Below are 21,303 nucleotides of genomic sequence, written 5' to 3'. Positions count from 1 at the left end.
CCACTATAGGAAACATTCTCTCCACATCCATTCTATCTATGTCTTTCAATATTCAAGCAACACACACAAAATGCTGGAGGAACTCAGCAGGCCAGGCAGCATCTATGGAAAAAAGTACAGTTGATGTTTCGGGCCAAGACCCTGTGTCAGGACTGGAGAAAAAAAGATGAGGAGTAGATTGAAAAGGTGGGGGAGGGGAGAGAGAAACACAAGGTGATGGGCGAGGGATGAAGTAAAGAGCTGGGAAGTTGATTGGTGAGAGAGATACAGGGCTGGAGAAGGGGGAGTCTGATAGGAGAGGACAGAAGGCCCTGGAAGAAAGAAAAGGGGGGAGGAGCACCAGAAGGAGGCGATGGATGGGCAAGGAGTTAAGGTGAGAGAGGGAAAAGGGGATGGAGACTAGTGAAGGAGAGGGGAGGGGTGCATTGGCTTCCTGATCCCTCTTTCAATATTCAATAGGTTTCAATGAGATACCCCCTCATTCTTCTAAACTCCCGCAAGTACAGGCCCAAAGCCATCGAACGCTCAAGCAGTATTGCTATTAGTGTTAGTTTATTATTGTCACATGTACCGAGATACAATGAAAAACTTGTCTTGTATACTGTTCCTACAGATCAACTCATTACACAGTGCGCTGAGGTAGAACAAGATAACACTATTCTTTGCATTTCTGGTTAGGTGCTAACTGCATTTCATTGTCTTTGTATCTGTACTCGGCACAATGACAATAAAGTTGAATCTAATCTAATCTAAAACAATAACAACAGAGAATAAAGTGTAACGGTTACAGAAAAAGCACAGTGTAGGTGGTTAATAAAGAGCAAAATCATAAGGAAGTAGATTGAGGTCAAGCATCAATCATATTTGCCTTCCTTGTAAATCTTACTGTGGCACAAACAACAGAGTGCAGTTCCAAAAGTGATTAAAGTAACATTTCTATATTATCTCTCAGGTTGCTCCTGAGCACTTTATAGTCAGTAATTCTGAGGTGTTGTTATTGTTCCAGCATAGAGAGGCCTGCAACTGATTTCTGCACAGCTAACACCTCCAAATACCAACGAGCTACAATCCAGATTAGTTTTTATCCAGTGCTGTTAATTGTAGGCAAAACACAAGAGAGAAAGCATGTGCATTTATTCAAAGTAGTGGCATTGGATGTCTTAAGCTTCTGAGATGTTAGATGGGATCTTGGCTGCTAGGCATCACATTCCTTTCCATTGCAACACAGATCCATGTACAGTAGGCCTGGAAGAAATATTGTGAACCTTCAAGTGGACATTGAATTCACACTGATCCATGGTTGACCCAGTCCCAATCTCAAGCAGTTGACAGAGATGTGAGCTATGGAATGGCAGGTTGACAGTGCGGTCTCAGCGATATAAAGTAAACAGCATTACTTCTGGATGAAGGGTCCTAATGAAAGAGCGCAGCCCGAGGCATCGACTGTTTATTCTTCTCCATAGATACCTCCTGACCTACTAAGTTCCTCCAGCATTTTGTGTTTGTTGCTCTGGATTTCCAGCATCCGCAGAATCTCTTGTGTTTATGATTTGCTGCTCCATTGCAAAGTCTCTTTGAGGGATGTCTATCCTGAAGAAGTTTAAATCTTCTCTTCAATGGGAGTTCACTGAGACCTTCTCTCACTGCACCACCCTGTGATTTCTGTTGCCCTCCAACTCTTCGACCATGTACTCAGCCAGCCTCGCAACCACAGCCATGCCTTTCACTTCACAAACACGAGTTATCTGATGTATTTATATTTATTGTGTGTTTTTATGATTACTATCATCGTGTTCTTTTTACTTTGTGTTTTTTTTTGTGCTTCATTGGATACAGAGTAACAATTATTTTGTTCTTACACTGGTGTACTGTACAGGAAATGACATTAACCAATCTTGAATTAAACAATCTGAAACCAGGCAGGTCAGGCAGTGTTTCTGGAAATACATTAACAGCTGACAATTTGGGCTGAAACCCTTCATCAGGACTGGAAAGGAGGGAGGAAGAAGCCAAAATCTTTCACTCGTCAGCTTGTACTTCTTCCCCTCATCCTACCTTCTTATTCTGGCTTCTTCCCCCTTCCATTCCAGTCCGGATGAAGGGTCTCAGCCCAAAACATTGATTGTTTATTCCCCTCCATAGATGCTGCCTGACCTGCTGAGTTCCTCCTGCATTATGTGCGTGTTACTTTCATAATTTCTATTTTGTGTATCACAGTACTGGCATGCTGCACCAGTTCCGTCATAAATAAATCTTAGCCAAGGTCTTTTTGATATCCTGTTCGTGTGTTCTAGGCTTCGCTTGTCCTTGCAAGTGTCATGAAGGCACAGAAAATAAAACGATACAAAACTGCTCCTCAAGGAAAAAGAAACATAGAAAATAGGTGCAGGAGTAGGCCCTTCGGCCCTTCGAGCCTGCACTGAAAAGTTGGCTGAAATTGTGGACCACTGCATTGCTTAGTTGAATGCTAGACCTATTATTATCTATTCTTTCATGAGACAAGGGATGTATTGTATAGGGGAGGTCAGAAAAATGTCAGTGATGTTATAAACCAGGACTACAATAAGTCTTTCAATCCTGTTTGGAGAGACATTGATGACGGTGAGAAGTTTCAACACTCATTGTTGACCAACTCCTGAACTGAACATGGTTGCTTCTGTCCCTATCCGGGCAAGGTAGGTCCATGCCGGTGAGGAAGAAAGACTAGGGAAGACTGAGCTTTTACAGGCAGCTGTATAGAAGTGACAAGAACAACAAAGGTTCAATCTTTCTGTAAAAAGGAGCACAAATTCTGCTACCAAGCCATTTGTATTCATTAGAGTTGTGAAGTGTGTCGTATTCCATAATATTTACATTATAACTATTTCTGATGGTAAATGTTCCTCATCTGTCAAAAGATACTGATGTTAAGGTTATTAGGATCTCAAGTTGAAGTCTCCCCTTTTCTGATCGACTTTGAAGATTTATACTACAGACCGTATAACTGCATTGTCCAACTGGGAAATGCCATTAATTACTGGGACTATGAGATCAGATAAGAGTTATCTGTTCTGAAATTATTTGCAGCAGGATGTAATAAAAATCCATTGAGATCTATGGGTGGCTGCGTAGCTTGTGATCTGACAGTTTGAGATTGCGAGGCTGCAATAAATTCATTATTGTCATAGTCTATTAGAGATCCTTCATCCCTGCTTCTGACAGGCCCGCTGTGGTGTTGCCATGGAATTGACCAGTGTTTATAGCTTTTGTTCCTTATGACCCAACTTCCACCATTCAGTTCCCTTCCAATATTCCATTTAATGCAATAAAACCAGCAACATGATGTTCACATACAAGATTGGGTCTCAGGGCGGGGATGAAGCTATTGCGTTTGATACCAGAAATCCCTTCCAATTCTGTCCACTCACCGGACGAAGGGTCTCAGCCTGAAACGTCGACTGTACCTCTTCCTATAGATGCTGCCTGGCCTGCTGCGTTCACCAGCACTCTGTGTGTGCGTTGCTTGAATTTCCAGCATCTGCAGATTTCCTTGTGTTTGAGGTTTTTTTTTAAATGGAGAATGTCTTTTGTATTTACATACATATTTATTTTAATTTTTTTTAATGCAGCATTAAACCTGGAGTAACAATCATTTCGTTCTCTTTTACACTTGTGTACTGAAGAATGACATTAAACAATCTTGAATCTTGAGTCTTGAGAGGAGCGCTGTCCTTGGGAATAGGATTTTATCCCAGATGAGATGAAATGGTTAATGTGACAACAGGAGCCCAATGATTTTGCAGTTACTCAGTGATCCACTCACCTCTCAGTGTCAGTGCTGTCATGTGCAATAAATAACACCTTCATCTGCATCTCTTACTTCCTGCTGGAAACATTCAACCAATATCTAATGACCACAACTCTTTCAGTCGCCAGGGACAATGTTAAATGTCCCTGTATTTTCAGATGTCTGCATCAGATCACAATTATTCCAATATCCTGAGTAAACATTATCTTACTGCCGAGCTCCCTTCTGTTCAAACAAGCTGGGTAGGGTGGCAGTCAGTTATCAGGGAAACAGCAGGATATTTATTACGCAGATGTTACTGGGAAATATCAGGTCAATTTCCTTTTATGTATTCTTCTTTCCCTCCCTTACTTTTGCCTAATTTTCAGCGAGGACCAGTTTCCCATTTCTAGTTTCAGATCAATTAGCTGGTTTCATGGAACATAGAACACTACAGTACAGTACAGGCCCTTCGGGCCACAGTGTTGTGCTGACCTTTTAACCTACTCTAAGATCAATCTAACCCTTCCCTCCCCCATAGCCCTCCATTTTGCTATCGTCTATGGGTCTATATAAGAGTCTCTTAAATAACACAGGAGATTAGTGTGCAAACTTAAAGCACATGGTATTGGGGGTACGGTATTGATGTGGATAGAGAATTGGTTGGCAGACAGGAGGCAAAGAGTGGGAATAAACGGGACCTTTTCAGAATGGCAGGCAGTGACTAGTGGGGTACCGCAAGGCTCAGTGCTGGGACCCCAGTTGTTTACAATATATATTAATGACGTAGATGAGGGAATTAAATGCAGCATCTCCAAGTTTGCGGATGACACGAAGCTCGGCGGCAGTGTTAGCTGTGAGGAGTATGCTCAAGAGGATGCAGGGTGACTTGGATAGGTTAGGTGATTGGGCAAATTCATGGCAGATGCAATTTAAGCTGGATGAATGTGAGGTTATCCACTTTGGTGGCAAAAACAGGAAAACAGATTGTTATCTGAATGGTGGCCGATTAGGAAAAGGGGAGGTGCAACGAGACCTGGGTGTCATAGTACAGCAGTCATTGAAAGTGGGCATGCGGGTACAGCAGGCGGTGAAAAAGGTGAATGGTATGCTGGCATTCATAGCAAGAGGATTCGAGTACAGGAGCAGGGAGGTACTACTGCAGTTGTACAAGGCCTTGGTGAGACCACACCTGGAGTATTATGTGCAGTTTTGGTCCCCTAATCTGAGGAAAGACATTCTTGCCATAGAGAGAGTACAAAGAAGGTTCACCAGATTGATTCCTGGGATGGCAGGACTTTCATATGAAGAAAGACTGGATGAACTGGGCTTGTACTCGTTGGAATTTAGAAGATTGAGGGGGGATCTGATTGAAATGTATAAGATCCTAAAGGGATTGGACAGGCTAGATGCAGGAAGATTGTTCCTGATGTTGGGGAAGTCCAGAACAAGGGGTCACAGTTTGAGGATAGAGGGGAAGCCTTTTAGGACCGAGATTAGGAAAAACTTCTTCACACAGAGAGTGGTGAATCTGTGGAATTCTCTGCCACAGGAAACAGTTGAGGCCAGTTCATTGGCTATATTTAAGAGGGAGTTAGATATAGCCCTTGTGGCACATTTTCTGCATATATCCAACTTGGTTTACAGATTAGACAAAACCACTAAACAAAGTATTACAAACGTTTGTACATACACCCTTGGAGGTCAACAGGGGTGGGTGGATATGGGGTTGCGGGGGACGGGGGTGCTAAGTATTCCGAAAGTTGCCCAGCAATAGTCTGATAAATATCAAATATAACTTCACTGCCATTCAGTTTCATCTTTTTTAAAATAAAAGTGTATGAATGTTAGCAGACAGGAAGCAAAGAGTGGGAATAAACGGGACCTTTTCAGAATGGCAGGCGGTGACTAGTGGGGTACCGCAAGGCTCAGTGCTGGGACCCCAGTTGTTTACAATATATATTAATGACTTGGATGAGGGAATTAAATGCAGCATCTCCAAGTTTGCGGATGACACGAAGCTCGGCGGCAGTGTTAGCTGTGAGGAGTATGCTAAGAGGATGCAGGGTGACTTGGATAGGTTAGGTGATTGGGCAAATTCATGGCAGATGCAATTTAAGCTGGATGAATGTGAGGTTATCCACTTTGGTGGCAAAAACAGGAAAACAGATTGTTATCTGAATGGTGGCCGATTAGGAAAAGGGGAGGTGCAACGAGACCTGGGTGTCATAGTACAGCAGTCATTGAAAGTGGGCATGCGGGTACAGCAGGCGGTGAAAAAGGTGAATGGTATGCTGGCATTCATAGCAAGAGGATTCGAGTACAGGAGCAGGGAGGTACTACTGCAGTTGTACAAGGCCTTGGTGAGACCACACCTGGAGTATTATGTGCAGTTTTGGTCCCCTAATCTGAGGAAAGACATTCTTGCCATAGAGAGAGTACAAAGAAGGTTCACCAGATTGATTCCTGGGATGGCAGGACTTTCATATGAAGAAAGACTGGATGAACTGGGCTTGTACTCGTTGGAATTTAGAAGATTGAGGGGGGATCTGATTGAAATGTATAAGATCCTAAAGGGATTGGACAGGCTAGATGCAGGAAGATTGTTCCTGATGTTGGGGAAGTCCAGAACAAGGGGTCACAGTTTGAGGATAGAGGGGAAGCCTTTTAGGACCGAGATTAGGAAAAACTTCTTCACACAGAGAGTGGTGAATCTGTGGAATTCTCTGCCACAGGAAACAGTTGAGGCCAGTTCATTGGCTATATTTAAGAGGGAGTTAGATATAGCCCTTGTGGCACATTTTCTGCATATATCCAACTTGGTTTACAGATTAGACAAAACCACTAAACAAAGTATTACAAACGTTTGTACATACACCCTTGGAGGTCAACAGGGGTGGGTGGATATGGGGTTGCGGGGGACGGGGGTGCTAAGTATTCCGAAAGTTGCCCAGCAATAGTCTGATAAATATCAAATATAACTTCACTGCCATTCAGTTTCATCTTTTTTAAAATAAAAGTGTATGAATGTTAGCAGACAGGAAGCAAAGAGTGGGAATAAACGGGACCTTTTCAGAATGGCAGGCGGTGACTAGTGGGGTACCGCAAGGCTCAGTGCTGGGACCCCAGTTGTTTACAATATATATTAATGACTTGGATGAGGGAATTAAATGCAGCATCTCCAAGTTTGCGGATGACACGAAGCTGGGTGGCAGTGTTAGCTGTGAGGAGGATGCTAAGAGGATGTAGGGTGACTTGGATAGGTTAGGTGATTGGGCAAATTCATGGCAGATGCAATTTAAGCTGGATAAATGTGAGGTTATCCACTTTGGTGGCAAAAACAGGAAAACAGATTGTTATCTGAATGGTGGCCGATTAGGAAAAGGGGAGGTGCAACGAGACCTGGGTGTCATAGTACAGCAGTCATTGAAAGTGGGCATGCGGGTACAGCAGGCGGTGAAAAAGGTGAATGGTATGCTGGCATTCATAGCAAGAGGATTCGAGTACAGGAGCAGGGAGGTACTACTGCAGTTGTACAAGGCCTTGGTGAGACCACACCTGGAGTATTATGTGCAGTTTTGGTCCCCTAATCTGAGGAAAGACATTCTTGCCATAGAGAGAGTACAAAGAAGGTTCACCAGATTGATTCCTGGGATGGCAGGACTTTTGTATGATGAAAGCCTGGATCGATTAGGCTTATACTCTCTGGAATTTAGAAGATTGAGAGGGAGGGATGGAGGGAGCAATATCCCTCGAGAGGGAGCAATATCCTTGCAGGTAGGTTTGCTAGCATGGTTCGGGAGGGTTTAAACTAATTTGCGAGGGGGATGGGACCCAAAGTGATAGAGCAGTGAAAGAAGTGCATGGAGTAAAGCCAGATCTAACATACAGAGAGGCTTTGAGGAAAGAGAAGCAGAATAAACAGTGTAAAGACAGTAAGGTAGAAGGGCTGAAATGTGTGTACCTCAATACAAGAAGCATCAGGAATAAAGGTGATGAACTGAGATCTTGGATACATACATGGAATTATGATGTAGTGGCCATTACACAGACTTGGCTGGCACCAGGGCAGGAATGGATTCTCAATATTCCTGGATTTTAGTGCTTTAAAAGGGATAGAGAGGGAGGAAAAAGGGGAGGAGGGGTGGCATTACTGGTCAGGGATACTATTACAGCTACAGAAAGGGTGGGTAATGTAGCAGGATCCTCTTTTGAGTCAATATGGGTGGAAGTCAGGAACAGGAAGGGAGCAGTTACTCTACTGGGGGTATTCTATAGGCCCCCTGGTAGCAGCAGAGATACAGAGGAGCAGATTGGGAGGCAGATTTTGGAAAGGTGCAAAAATAACAGGGTTGTTATCATGGGTGACTTTAACTTCCCTAATATTGATTGGCACCTGATTAGTTCCAAGGGTTTAGATGGGTCAGAGTTTGTTAAGTGTGTCCAGGATGGATTCCTGTCACAGTATGTGGACAGGCCGACCAGGGGGAATGCCATACTAGATCTAGTACTAGGTAATGAACTGGGTCAGGTCACAGATCTCTCAGTGGGTGAGCATCTGGGGGACAGTGACCACCGCTCCCTGGCCTTTATAATTATCATGGAAAAGGATAGAGTCAAAGAGGACAGGAAAATTTTTAATTGGGAAAAGGCAAATTATGAGGCTATAAGGCTAGAACTTGCGGGTATGAATTGGGATGATGTTTTTGCAGGGAAATGTACTATGGACATGTGGTCGATGTTTAGAGATCTCTTGCGGGATGTAAGGGATAAATTTGTCCCGGTGAGGAAGATAAAGAATGGTAGGGTGAAGGAACCATGGGTGACAAGTGAGGTGGAAAATCTAGTCAGGAGGAAGAAGGCAGCATGAGGTTTAGGAAGCAAGGATCAGATGGGTCTATTGAGGAATATAGGGAAGCAAGAAAGGAGCTTAAGAAGGGGTTGAGAAGAGCAAGAAGAGGGCATGAGAAGGCCTTGGCGAGTAGGGTAAAGGAAAACCCCAAGGCATTCTTCAATTATGTGAAGAAAAAAAGGATGGCAGGAGTGACGGTAGGACTGATTAGAGATAAAGATGGGAAGATGTGCCTGGAGGCTGTGGAAGTGAGCGAGGTCCTCAATGAATACTTCTCTTCGGTATTCACCAATGAGAGGGAACTTGATGATGGTGAGGACAATATGAGTGAGGTTGATGTTCTGGAGCATGCTGATATTAAGGGAGAGTGGGTGTTGGAGTTGTTAAAATACATTAGGACAGCTAAGTCCCCGGGGCCTGACGGAATATTCCCCCGGCTGCTCCACGAGGTGAGAGAAGAGAATGCTGAGCCTCTGGCTAGGATCTTTATGTCCTCGTTGTCCACGGGAATGGTACCGGAGGATTGGAGGGAGGCGAATGTTGTTCCCTTGTTCAAAAAAGGTAGTAGGGATAGCCCGGGTAATTATAGACCAGTGAGCCTTACGTCTGTGGTGGGAAAGCTGTTGGAAAAGATTCTTAGAGATAGGATCTATAGGCATTTAGAGAATCATGGTCTGATCAGGGACAGTCCGCATGGCTTTGTGAAGGGCAGATCGTGTCTAACAAGCCTGATAGAGTTCTTTGAGGAGGTGACCAGGCATATAGATGAGGGTAGTGCGGTGGATGTGATCTATATGGATTTTAGTAAGGCATTTGACAAGGTTCCACACGGTAGGCTTATTCAGAAAGTTAGAAGGCATGGGATCCAGGGAAGTTTGGCCAGGTGGATTCAGAATTGGCTTGCCTGCAGAAGGCAGAGGGTGGTGGTGGAGGGAGTACATTCAGATTGGAGGATTGTGACTAGTGGTGTCCCACAAGGATCGGTTCTGGGACCTCTACTTTTCGTGATTTTTTATTAACGACCTGGATGTGGGGGTAGAAGGGTGGGTTGGCAAGTTTGCAGAGGACACAAAGGTTGGTGGTGTTGTAGATAGTGTAGAGGATTGTCAAAGATTGCAGAGAGACATTGATAGGATGCAGAAGTGGGCTGAGAAGTGGCAGATGGAGTTCATCCCGGAGAAGTGTGAGGTGGTACACTTTGGAAGGACAAACTCCAAGGCAGAGTACAAAGTAAATGGCAGGATACTTGGTAGTGTGGAGGAGCAGAGGGATCTCGGGGTACATGTCCACAGATCCCTGAAAGTTGCCTCACAGGTGGATAGGGTAGTTAAGAAAGCTTACGGGGTGTTAGCTTTCACAAGTCGAGGGATAGAGTTTAAGAGTCGCGATGTAATGATGCAGCTCTATAAAACTCTGGTTAGGCCACACTTGGAGTACTGTGTCCAGTTCTGGTCACCTCACTATAGGAAGGATGTGGAAGCATTGGAAAGGGTACAGAGGAGATTTACCGGGATGCTGCCTGGTTTAGAAAGTATGCATTATGATCAGAGATTAAGGGAGCTAGGGCTTTACTCTTTGGAGAGAAGGAGGATGAGAGGAGACATGATAGAGGTGTACAAGATAATAAGAGGAATAGATAGAGTGGATAGCCAGCGCCTCTTCCCCAGGGCACCACTGCTCAATACAAGAGGACATGGCTTTAAGGTAAGGGGTGGGAAGTTCAAGGGGGATATTAGAGGAAGGTTTTTTACTCGGAGAGTGGTTGGTGCGTGGAATGCACTGCCTGAGTCAGTGGTGGAGGCAGATACACTAGTGAAGTTTAAGAGACTACTAGACAGGTATATGGAGGAATCTAAGGTGGGGGCTTATATGGGAGGCAGGGTTTGAGGGTCGGCACAACATTGTGGGCCGAAGGGCCTGTACTGTGCTGTACTATTCTATGTTCTATGATCTTATTGAAACGGATAAAATTCTAAAGGGATTGGACAGGCTATGCAGGAAGATTGTTCCCGATGTTGGGGAAGTCCAGAATGAGGGATCACAGTTTGAAGATAAAGGGGAAGCCTTTTAGGACCGAGATGAGGAAAAACTTCTTCACACAGAGAGTGGTGAATCTGTGGAATTCTCCACCACAGGAAACAGTTGAGGCCAGTTCATTGGCTATATTTAAGAGGGAGTTAGATATGGCCCTTGTGGCTACGGGGATCAGGGGGTATGGAGGGAAGGCAGGTACAGGGTTCTGAGTTGGATGATCAGCCATGATCATACTGAATGGTGGTGCAGGCTCAAAGGGCCGAATGGCCTACTCCTGCACCTATTTTCTATGTTTCTATCCCTAGTGTATTTGCCCCTTTCACGCACCTACCACTTTCTGTGTAAAGAGCTTACCTTTGACATTGTCCCCTATACCTTCATCCAATGCCTAAAAATTATGTCATTTCCACCCTGGGAAAAAGTCTCTAGTGATCCACTCAATCTATGTCTCTTATCATCTTGTGCACCTCTATCAAGTTGCCTCTCATTCTCCTTCGCTCCAAAGAGAAAAGCCCTAGCTCGCACAATCTATCTTCATAAGACATGCCCTCTAACCCAGGCAGCATCCCGATAAATCTCCTGTGTACCCTCTCTGAATCTTCCCATCCTTCCTACAATGAGACAACAAGAACTGAGCACAATATTCCAAGTGTGGTTTAACTGGAGTTTTATGGAGCAGCAAAATTACTTTGTGGCTCTTCAACTCAGTCCCCCAACTAATGAAGGCCAACACACCAGATACCTTCTAAACCACCCTATCAACTTATGCGGCAACTTTGAGGGATCTATGAACGTGAACCCCAAGATCCCTCTGCTCCTCCACACTGCTAAGAATCCTGCCATTTACCCTGTATTCTGCCTTCGAAATTGACCTTTAGAAAGCCCCTGCAGGTGTATATTTTAAAATTCAGGAGGTTTTGCACTAAATACGGTACCAACAAAGTTACAACTATATTCTGTTTTAGAAGACAAAAACCAACCTGCTGGTTGAGTTGAATGGTAAACTATATCTTTCATATATCCATGCACTGAAATGTGATCCCAATACTGCTTCTCAAGGTGAGACCAGAGTGGATGCTTTGTTTTATCTGTCTCACATCTACATTTCAATTTACCTACTGGAGTTCACTTGCTGATGAACAGGGACAAACTCCCCAGCCTTTTGCGCATCTTCGCTCAAACAAGACCCAAATTTACTGTTGAGTCAGTCCCCTTGGTCAAATTCAAATATTTCACCATAGCACAATGGTTTAACCAGGAGCCCACACATGGGATAGTTTAGCACTAATGAGAAATAAGCATCATAATGCGTAAGTGGTCAAGCAATGGGGTGCCACGGTAGCATAGCCGTTAGCGTGACGCTATTACAGCATAGGGCGTTGGAGCTCGGAGTTCATTCCTGTACATCCTCCCCGTGAAATGCGTGGGCTTACTCCGGGTGCTCCAGTTTCCTCCCACAATCCAAAGACGAACCGGTTGGTAGGTTAATTGGTTATTGTAAATTGTCGTGTGATTAGGTTAGTGTTAAATCAGGATTTGTTGGGGATTGCTGGGCAGCACGACCCGAAGGGCCGGAAGGGGCTACTCCATGCTGTATCTCGAAACAAATAAAAAAATAAATAAATGGAAAAAGCTTCACCATCATTTATTTTTTATCCCCCTGCCCCACTGCCTGCAGTGTATTTTCACTCAATTATATCCAAGCAAGTAAAAGGCTTGATGTCTGTGACGAGCATTAAAAGAGAAACTGTCTCCTGACATTAAATTGCAATACTAAGGAAGTAGATACTGATAACAAAAAAGGACAGAAGATTCCTGGACCAAACATTACAATCGCACTGAGATCACACCAAGAAAGAAAGACTCATGAGCATTACAGTAAGGAGTAAAAGAAAAAAAAATGACAGATTATTCCAAAGATCATCTTTAGCCCTCGTTTAATAGGATAAAACTGAATAGTTTACTGGAACAATTCAGAGACAAATGTCATAGGGCAGATATAGCACTTAACCCAGCTGGTCAATATGTCAATGTGGGGGTCAAAATTATATTAAGATCTGCCATGATCTTATTAAATACTGGACAGATTGAGGGCTTCAAATAGCCTAATTCATACGTTCATATCCCAGTGTCCAGAGTTCATGAGCCTCCTCCCACCCGATATCACACCCTATCAATAAATCTTCTTCTTATCCCTTACCTCTTTGATTTTTTTCTAGCTTTCCTTCAAAGTAACCACATACAGTATAGGCAGACAATAAATATAAAAACAGAAGATTACTTACTCAAATAGATATCAGTCAACCAGTTGACTTTTTATTTACTACAATTCTACTGATACCAACATTTTATTGCAAAATTATTCTTTATTTCAGAGTCTGCCTTTTGAACTCTCTACCTCTGGGTTATTAGCGTAGATCTTTGGATAACAAGTTCATTAACATAATCTGCATTTCAATTAGTGACAAGTAAGTAGAAACCTTCACACCTCTGTCCTATTTTCACAAGGCCCGGTGCTTATCCACATCTCTAAAGACCAACAATGAACCTGTTGCTGAATTAAACACACAATAAATCATACCAGGCAATGACTTTGCCTAATAATGATACAGTGCCTGATGGGATACTTGACATCTGTCTGGCTGCTAAGAACCTGGACACCTCAACATACAATAGTGCACGGTGTAGACACTATACCTGAAGAACGGCCATAGGTCACTGCAGAGTTTTGGTTCCCGGACATCATGCTCTTCATTTTGTGAGCCTCAGCTGGATGGTTGAAGCGAAAAAATGTCGATTGCCCAAGGCAGAGCATGCACCCTGTAAGGAGAAAGCAAGAGGTGCATTGATTTATCTTCCCTGCAATTTTTCTGAGAACTTTATTAAAATAAAGCAGCAGAAGAAACTGGCCAATTAACTGAGACACCAGCCTTTGTGCATGACAGTCAACGCCGATTAACTGGACTCATTCATCAACCACACTTTCTTTTACTTGTGCACACGGAGAACAGCATGACCCCTGTCACCAGACTGTTCTTAAGTCTGAACAGAGAGATGCTATTTTTACACAAAATTGACAACCAGTTACGGTTATTGACCATTTAGTAAACTATGTGTGTTTGAATTCCTTGTTTGCAAGACCAATCACCATTCACAATACAAGTGTTAAAAGTCAATAGAAACTACAAGCTAACAACTGACCATATTTCGAAGTTAGTAAAGTAATTGCCCCTTAATTGCTTTGTGTGTGTTTCCCAGTGGCCACACATTTTAATTCCACATCCCATTCCCATTCTGATATGTCTATCCACGGCCTCCTCTACTGTAAAGATGAAACCACACTCAGGTTGGAGGAACAACACCTTGTATTCCATCTGGGTAGCCTCCAACCTGATGGCATAAACATTGACTTCTCAAACTTCCACTAATGCCCCTCCTGCCCCTCGTACCCCATCCGTTATTTATTTATATACACACACATTCTTTTTCTCTCTCTCTTTTTTCTCCCTCTGTCCCTCTCACTATACCCCTTGCCCATCCTCTGGGTTTTCCCCCCACTCCCCCTTTTCCTTCTCCCTGGGCCTCCTGTCCCATGATCCTCTCATATCCCTTTTGCCAATCACCTGTCCAGCTCTTGGCTCCATCCCTCCCCCTCCTGTCTTCTCCTATCATTTTGGATCTCCCCCTCCCCCTCCCACTTTCAAATCTCTTACTAGCTCTTCCTTCAGTTAGTCCTGACGAAGGGTCTCGGCCCGAAACGTCAACTGCACCTCTTCCTAGAGATGCTGCCTGGCCTGCTGCGTTCACTGGCAACTTTGATGTGTGTTGCTTGAATTTCCAGCATCTGCAGAATTCCTCGTGTTTGTGTGTGTTTCGCAGTTTTCTATTACATTCTTTTCCCCAGTAAGCAAGATGGCTTCAGTAATACAAAGGGAAATTATGGTCTTCAAAGCCCATTCTTGCCTATGTTGTCTATCTGTTTACTATATTAACCTTTGTCTTACCACAAATTCCATAAGACAGGTCAAAGGTTTTTACAGCATACTAGCAAAACAACACATCGAAATGATTATGCATCATAACTAAACAAGTAACTCCAGCACACTGCTCCCTGTTTAGCTATGATATAGACCTTTGCTTACTGGGGATTATTGTAGGGACTGATATGTATATATCGTAAAAATTGTGGAGACTGAACTATGTTTATTAAGGAATATCATGTGCTAATTAGGGAATATAAGGAATGGCATTTGTTTACTGGGGAGTATCATAGGTATAGATCCACGTTTTCTGGACAATATCATAGTGGGAAGTTTGTGTTTAATTGGAGATGTTAAAGGGGCAGGCCTGTGTTTATTGGGAGATATTAAATGGGCAGGTCTGTGTTTATGAGGAATATCACAGTTGTGTGTTTATTTTAACAATGACAACATCAGATGGTTCACATTTTGAAATCAATTGAACTCACTTCTAAAGAGCTACATTTCACAGATCAGACTTTAGATGAGGATAAGTAATTTGCAGCAGAAATGGGGTGGGTAAAAAAAAAAGAAAAAAAAGAAATGCTTAGCTATTGTTCTTCCCAGGCCCCTAGATGTTTAGTTACACTAGTGGAGCACATCTCCAGAGATGTGAACATTCACACTGTTTTTCATAGAGTTATAGCACAGAAATAGGCCCTTCAGCCCATCTACTGCATGCCGAATGATTATTCTGTCCCATCAACCTGCACCTGGACCATAACCCCTTCCACGTCTCTCCCATCCATGTATCTATCCAACATCCCTTAACATATGAGGAGTGTTTGATGGCTCTGGGCCTCTACTCGCTGGAGTTTAGAAGAATGGCGGGGGGGGTGGAGAATCTCACTGAAACCTATCAAATACTGAAAGTCTTAGAAACAGTGGAAATGGAGTGGATATTTCCTGTGGTGGGGGAGTCTCAAACCAGAGGACTCAACCCCAGAATAGAAGCGCGTCCTTATAGAACAGGGATGAAGAGGAAATCCTTTAGCCAGTGGGTGGAATTCATTGCCATAGGCAACTGTGGAGAACAAGTCATTGGGAATATTTAAAATGGAGGTTGATAAGTTCTTGATTAGTCAGGGTGTCAAAGATTACAGGGAGAAGGCAAGAGAATGGGGTTGAGAGGGATAATAAATCAGCCGTGATTGAATGGCAGAGAAGACTCGATGGGCCAAGTGGACTCATGTCTTTTGGTCTAAATGTTGAAATCAAACCACATCCACCACTTCTGCTGGTAACTTGTTCCACACTCTCTCCACCCTCTGAATGAAGTCAAAATTTATATTCCTATCGAGTACGCACAATCAACATCAGAAGAGCTTTTGAAAAGAGTGCCAGATGTGATTCAAAATAATGAATGAAAATGTCTCAGTGTTTTATTACAACACTCAGGAACGTACACAATTAAATTAAACACTTTATAGTGACATTAATTTTTTACACAGTTTGAAGAGCTGGTTACAATTCCATCATTCTGAAAATATCACTCCAGCTCCATATTAAACTTGAATACCAGTCTTCACACTTGAGCAACCTCTCTCTCTCTCCACACACAAGAGTTTCTTGCTCACTGTTATAAGACTATTAAATAGTTCTCGAGTATGATAAGTTGGACTCTTGGCCTCACATTCCACCTTGTTATGATTTGCATCCTATTATATATCTATCCTCTGTAGCTGTTGACGCCGCGCCCCAGCGGCCTCAATGACTGCAGACCGGTGGCATTGACCTCCCACATCATGAAGACCCTGGAGAGACTTGTTCTGGAGCTGCTCCGGCCTATGGTTAGGCCACACTTAGATCCCCTCCAGTTCGCCTACCAGCCCGGACTAGGAGTTGAGGATGCCATCGTCTACCTGCTGAACCGTCTCTACGCCCAGCTGGACAAGCCAGTGAGCACTGCGAGGGTCATATTTTTTGACTTCTCCAGTGCGTTCAACACCATCCGCCCTGCTCTGCTGGGGGAGAAGCTGACAGCGATGCAGGTGGATACTTTCCTGGTGTCATGGATTCTTGATTACCTGACTGGCAGACCACAGTACATGTGCTTGCAACACTGTGTGTCCGACAGAGTGATCAGCAGCACTGGGGCTCCACAGGGGACTGTCTTGTCTCCCTTTCTCTTCACCATTTACACCTCAGACTTCAACTACTGCACAGAGTCTTGTCACCTTCAGAAGTTTTCGGATGACTCTGCCATAGTTGGATGCATCAGCAAGGGAGATGAGGCTGAGTATAGGGCTACGGTAGGAAACTTTGTCACATGGTGTGAGCAGAATTGTCTGCAGCTTAATGTGAAAAAGACTAAGGAGCTGGTGGTAGACCTGAGGAGAGCTAAGGTACCGGTGACCCCTGTTTCCATCCAGGGGGTCAGTGTGAACATGGTGGAGGATTACAAATACCTGGGGATACGAATTGACAATAAACTGGACTGGTCAAAGAACAATGAGGCTGTCTACAAGAAGGGTCAGAGCCGTCTCTATTTCCTGAGGAGACTGAGGTCCTTTAACATCTGCCGGATGATGCTGAGGATGTTCTACGGGTCTGTGGTGGCCACTGCTATCATGTTTGCTGTTGTGTGCTGGGGCAGCAGGCTGAGAGTAGCAGACACCAACAGAATCAACAAACTCATTCATAAGGCCAGTGATGTTGTGGGGATGGAACTGGACTCACTCACGGTGGTGTCTGAAAAGAGGATGCTGTCTAAGTTGCACGCCATCTTGGACAATGTCTCCCATCCACTACATAATGTACTGGTTGGGCACAGGAGTACATTCAGCCAGAGACTCATTCCACCGAGATGCAGTACAGAGCGTCATAGGAAGTCATTCCTGCCTGTGGCCATCAAACTTTACAACTCCTCCCTTGGAGGGTCAGACACCCTGAGCCGATAGGCTGGTCCTGGACTTATTTCATAATTCACGGGCATAATTTACATATTACTATTTAACTATTTATGGTTCTATTACTATTAATTATTTATGGTGCAACTGTAACGAAAACCAATTTCCCCCGGGATCAATAAAGTATGACTATGTTACGAGGCATTGATAAAGTGGACATCTCCTGCACTGCTGAGGTAGCATCAATGTTGGGGCACACGGCTGATTGATTTTAGAAATGTTTGGAGAAAAGCAAGAGAAGATTAAGGAGTAAAAAACGCAGCCTTATGCAATTGAATGATGTGAATTTGTTACATTATACTTTCAGATTGGGAAACATCAATATTGCAAATATCCAGACTGATAAAGGGGTTAGCCATGTTATGATGGCAGATGGAATCTTGATATGCACAAAACAGTTGCTACATTGTATGACAACAGTCATTATATTTCATATTTTCTGAGTAATCTTATCCATTTAGCTCTTTAGAGGTTCTTTGGACCCTCCAACCTCAGAAGCCTAGGTTTTATTGCATATCTCACTTTCCATTTTTAATTCAATGTTTTCCTCATGTTCTTCAAACTGCAAGCATATCAGAAACAAGTTCACATCCAGACACGTTCATATTTGTGGTTGTTATAGCCTTGGCCAGAAGTTAGAGGGGGTGGTGGACGTGGGGGAGACAAAAGGAAGAGGTCTGAAGATCAAAGTCTTCGCCATTTGTATAAGTGCAAGGCAGTTTAAAGCTGTAGCAAACCAAAGATTACTAACAGTTCCGCTCCCGTGCAAAAATCAGACAAAACTTTTCCATTTATGTGAATGTTATAGTTGGGTTTAACAGTCCTGTTACAACGACCAGTTGCCAACGTAACAGATCAAAGCTGGAAGATTTGCTGAAAAAAGCTAACCTCATTTTTGTCTAATGTTCGGCACCTTGTCCAGACAAATCTTGCTGGGGTGTACATTCCTTCTCAGAAACAAATTACAAAGGAGAATTGACAGTTTCATAACATTTTCCATAACCTCAAGCAGTCTTAAAAGACTACAGCAATCAATTTACCTCAAAAGCACTTGAAGAATCTCAAAACCCTGAAAGCTGCTACAGAAATGCAAGCTTTTCTATCTTTCACAGCTGTCCCGCAGTCTTCTAATGCCTTTGCATCTTATTCAAGGTTAATTATGGTTTTCAATGCCAAGTTTTTTAATTCAGTACTGTAAATACTTTGAAAAAACAAATCTGGCTTGCATTTCTTGATATGTTGAAGTGGTTCAGAGTGTTTAGAAGTCCAGCATGAGACAGAACCTTGCAGTGTGCCTCAGCTGCTGGGCTAAAGCAGAAGCCACAAGATTAAACAAACTGAAATTCTCCTGGCTGGCTTCCTATCCTCCACCATCCAGACAGCTACTGAACCAAACCATTGCTTCCCTTGTGCTCTCCCAAGCCAAGCTCTGCTCACTCACTTACGATGCTCCACGTATCCGGAATAACGTTCCAGAAGATCTGAAGTCTGCCTCATCTTCAAGCTCTTTTAAATTGAGGCTTAAAACTTTTCTTTTCAATGTTACTTTTAATTAGAATCTCCTGCACTGTAACTCCTATTTATCACATCTATTTTTGTGTGATTTTACTCTCTTGTATATTGTCTGAAATTTGATGTTTGATTTTTATATCTTGTTCTACGCAAAGCACTTAGAACTGCCTTGTGTTTGAAAAGTGCTATACAAATAAACTTGCTTGCTTGGTGTTTGCAGAGCTCTTTGTTCCAGTTTCCTCTAAATGCCTAAATTTAAAGACCATAAGACAGAGAAGCAGAATTAAGCCATTTGGCCCAACGAGACTGCTTTGCCATTCGACCATGGTTGAATTATTTTCTCTCTTAACCCCATTCTCCAGCCTTTTTGCTGTAAACTTTGACACGCTGACTAATCAAGGACCTATAAACCTCTGCTTTAAATATACCCAATGATTTGGCCTCCACAGCTGTCTGTGGCAATCACTTCCAGAGTCACAAAGCACAGAAACAGGGCCTTCAGCCCAACTCATCCATGCCAACCGATATGCTGGTCTCGCTTGACATCTAGCCCACATCCTTCTTTTTTCTTATACATATACCTGTCCAAAATGTTTCAAAAAATATTATTGTACCTGACTCAACCATCTCTTCAAGCAACTCACCCCCTACACACAACAACAGCATTGCTTATAAATTTCTCCCATTCATTCCTCTAGACACTCATCCACTCTCCATGACCCACAGTTGACAGATGAGTTGTCAGCTCACCCAGCTGTCATCCTACATGATCCTTTCATTAGACTGAAGGTGCAGAGACAGGTTCCGATTCAGATACATCTATTTATCATGTGCACATTGAAACATACCGTGAAATTGTCCTGTAATTATGTTAGAGTTAATGGGGTTTGTCACGGGTAGCTGGGGTGGTACGGTTCAAAGGGCCCAAAGGGCTTACTCCACGCTGTAAGCTTAAATTTTTAAAAATGCATCTTTTGCATTAACAACCTAAGAATGTGCTGGGGGCAGCCAACAAGCGTTGCCACACATTCTGGCACCAAAATAGCATGCCCACAATTACCATGAACAAACTCATTAAATTTGTCCTCTGCTCCTCTGGTCTTTCTCTGCCTTAAAATCACCACATTCATGCAAGTAACTGTTGTGGCTGTCTGTACAAGGCCAAACTGCACTGAAGGTATGCAAAAGTGCCTTAGAGCTCTGTACCTACCAGCAACTGATCAAAATCTTGGTTCATCTTTTGAGCAATTTTTTAAAAAAATATCACTTCGCAATTCAAAATAAATTGAAGTGCCATCAAGATAAATATCAGATTTGTCTGACAAGGTTTGAAATAACCTGGCCCTGAATGATTAGCTAGTGTTGTTAACTTATTCCAGAGGTGCCTGTGACCTGATAAACACCAGACGGTAATGAATAAAACATTTAACACTCTACACAAACCGCCTGCGTAGGACTGGTGTCTCCCCTGCTAATCTATGTTTACAATGGACCAGGAGTTGTATTACCACTAGCTACCGAAATCATAGTCATACAACACAGAAATAGACTCTTCATCCCACCATATCAAGTACCTATCTGTACTTTTCCCAATCACCTGACCAGGGGTTTTTATGATAAATTATCTTTATTTGAGGGGGGAGAGATTACAGTAACCTGACTGAAATGGCTGAGGTAAAGAGATACTTCCCTTACTTTCCACCACTCATTGCCATTTCCTTGGAGAGGTGTCAGCTGATTTAAATTGACACCAAACCGCAATTCTGAATTATACTGAATCGTGACAGTGGTGTGACTTTAGTTTAACAGGGTCACAAGGAGGAAATCACTTTAAATTGAATCATACATATACATTGAGTACAGAGGTAGAACGTCCCAGTGCCTGCTCTTTGTTGATACTGAGATGATCGTCCATTGACGTGATTAATTTTTAACTAATTTCTTCCTGATGGCAGCAGCGGGAAGAGAACATGGCCTGGGTGGTAGGCATCCTTGATACTGGATGCTGCTTTTCCATGACATCACTCCGTGTAGATGTGCTCAATGGTGGGGAGGGCTTTGCCTGTGATGGACTGGACTGTATCCACTACATTTTGTAGGCTTTTCTACTTCTGGTCATTGGTGTTTCCATACCAGGCCGTGATGCAACCAGTCAATATGCTCTCCACCACACATCAATAGAAGTTCTAGATGGTACGCCAAATCTTTACA

General features: G+C 43.2%; 1 protein-coding gene across 14 annotated transcripts in view; it reads right to left on the bottom strand.

The window, feature by feature from the left end:
* LOC134340769 (pleckstrin homology-like domain family B member 1) overlaps positions 1–21,303 on the bottom strand; it is a 412,363-nt gene that overhangs the window by 152,210 nt on the left and 238,850 nt on the right. For all 14 annotated transcript variants that reach the window (XM_063038270.1, XM_063038256.1, XM_063038258.1 and 11 more), the window contains one exon: positions 13,350–13,472. In XM_063038270.1, coding sequence (XP_062894340.1) covers positions 13,350–13,472 — 123 coding nt within the window. The remainder of the gene's footprint in view (positions 1–13,349; positions 13,473–21,303) is intronic.

The sequence above is a fragment of the Mobula hypostoma genome, chromosome X2 (assembly GCF_963921235.1).
Source record: "Mobula hypostoma chromosome X2, sMobHyp1.1, whole genome shotgun sequence".
NCBI lineage: Eukaryota > Metazoa > Chordata > Chondrichthyes > Myliobatiformes > Myliobatidae > Mobula > Mobula hypostoma.
This window is presented reverse-complemented; position numbering and strand designations above follow the sequence as displayed.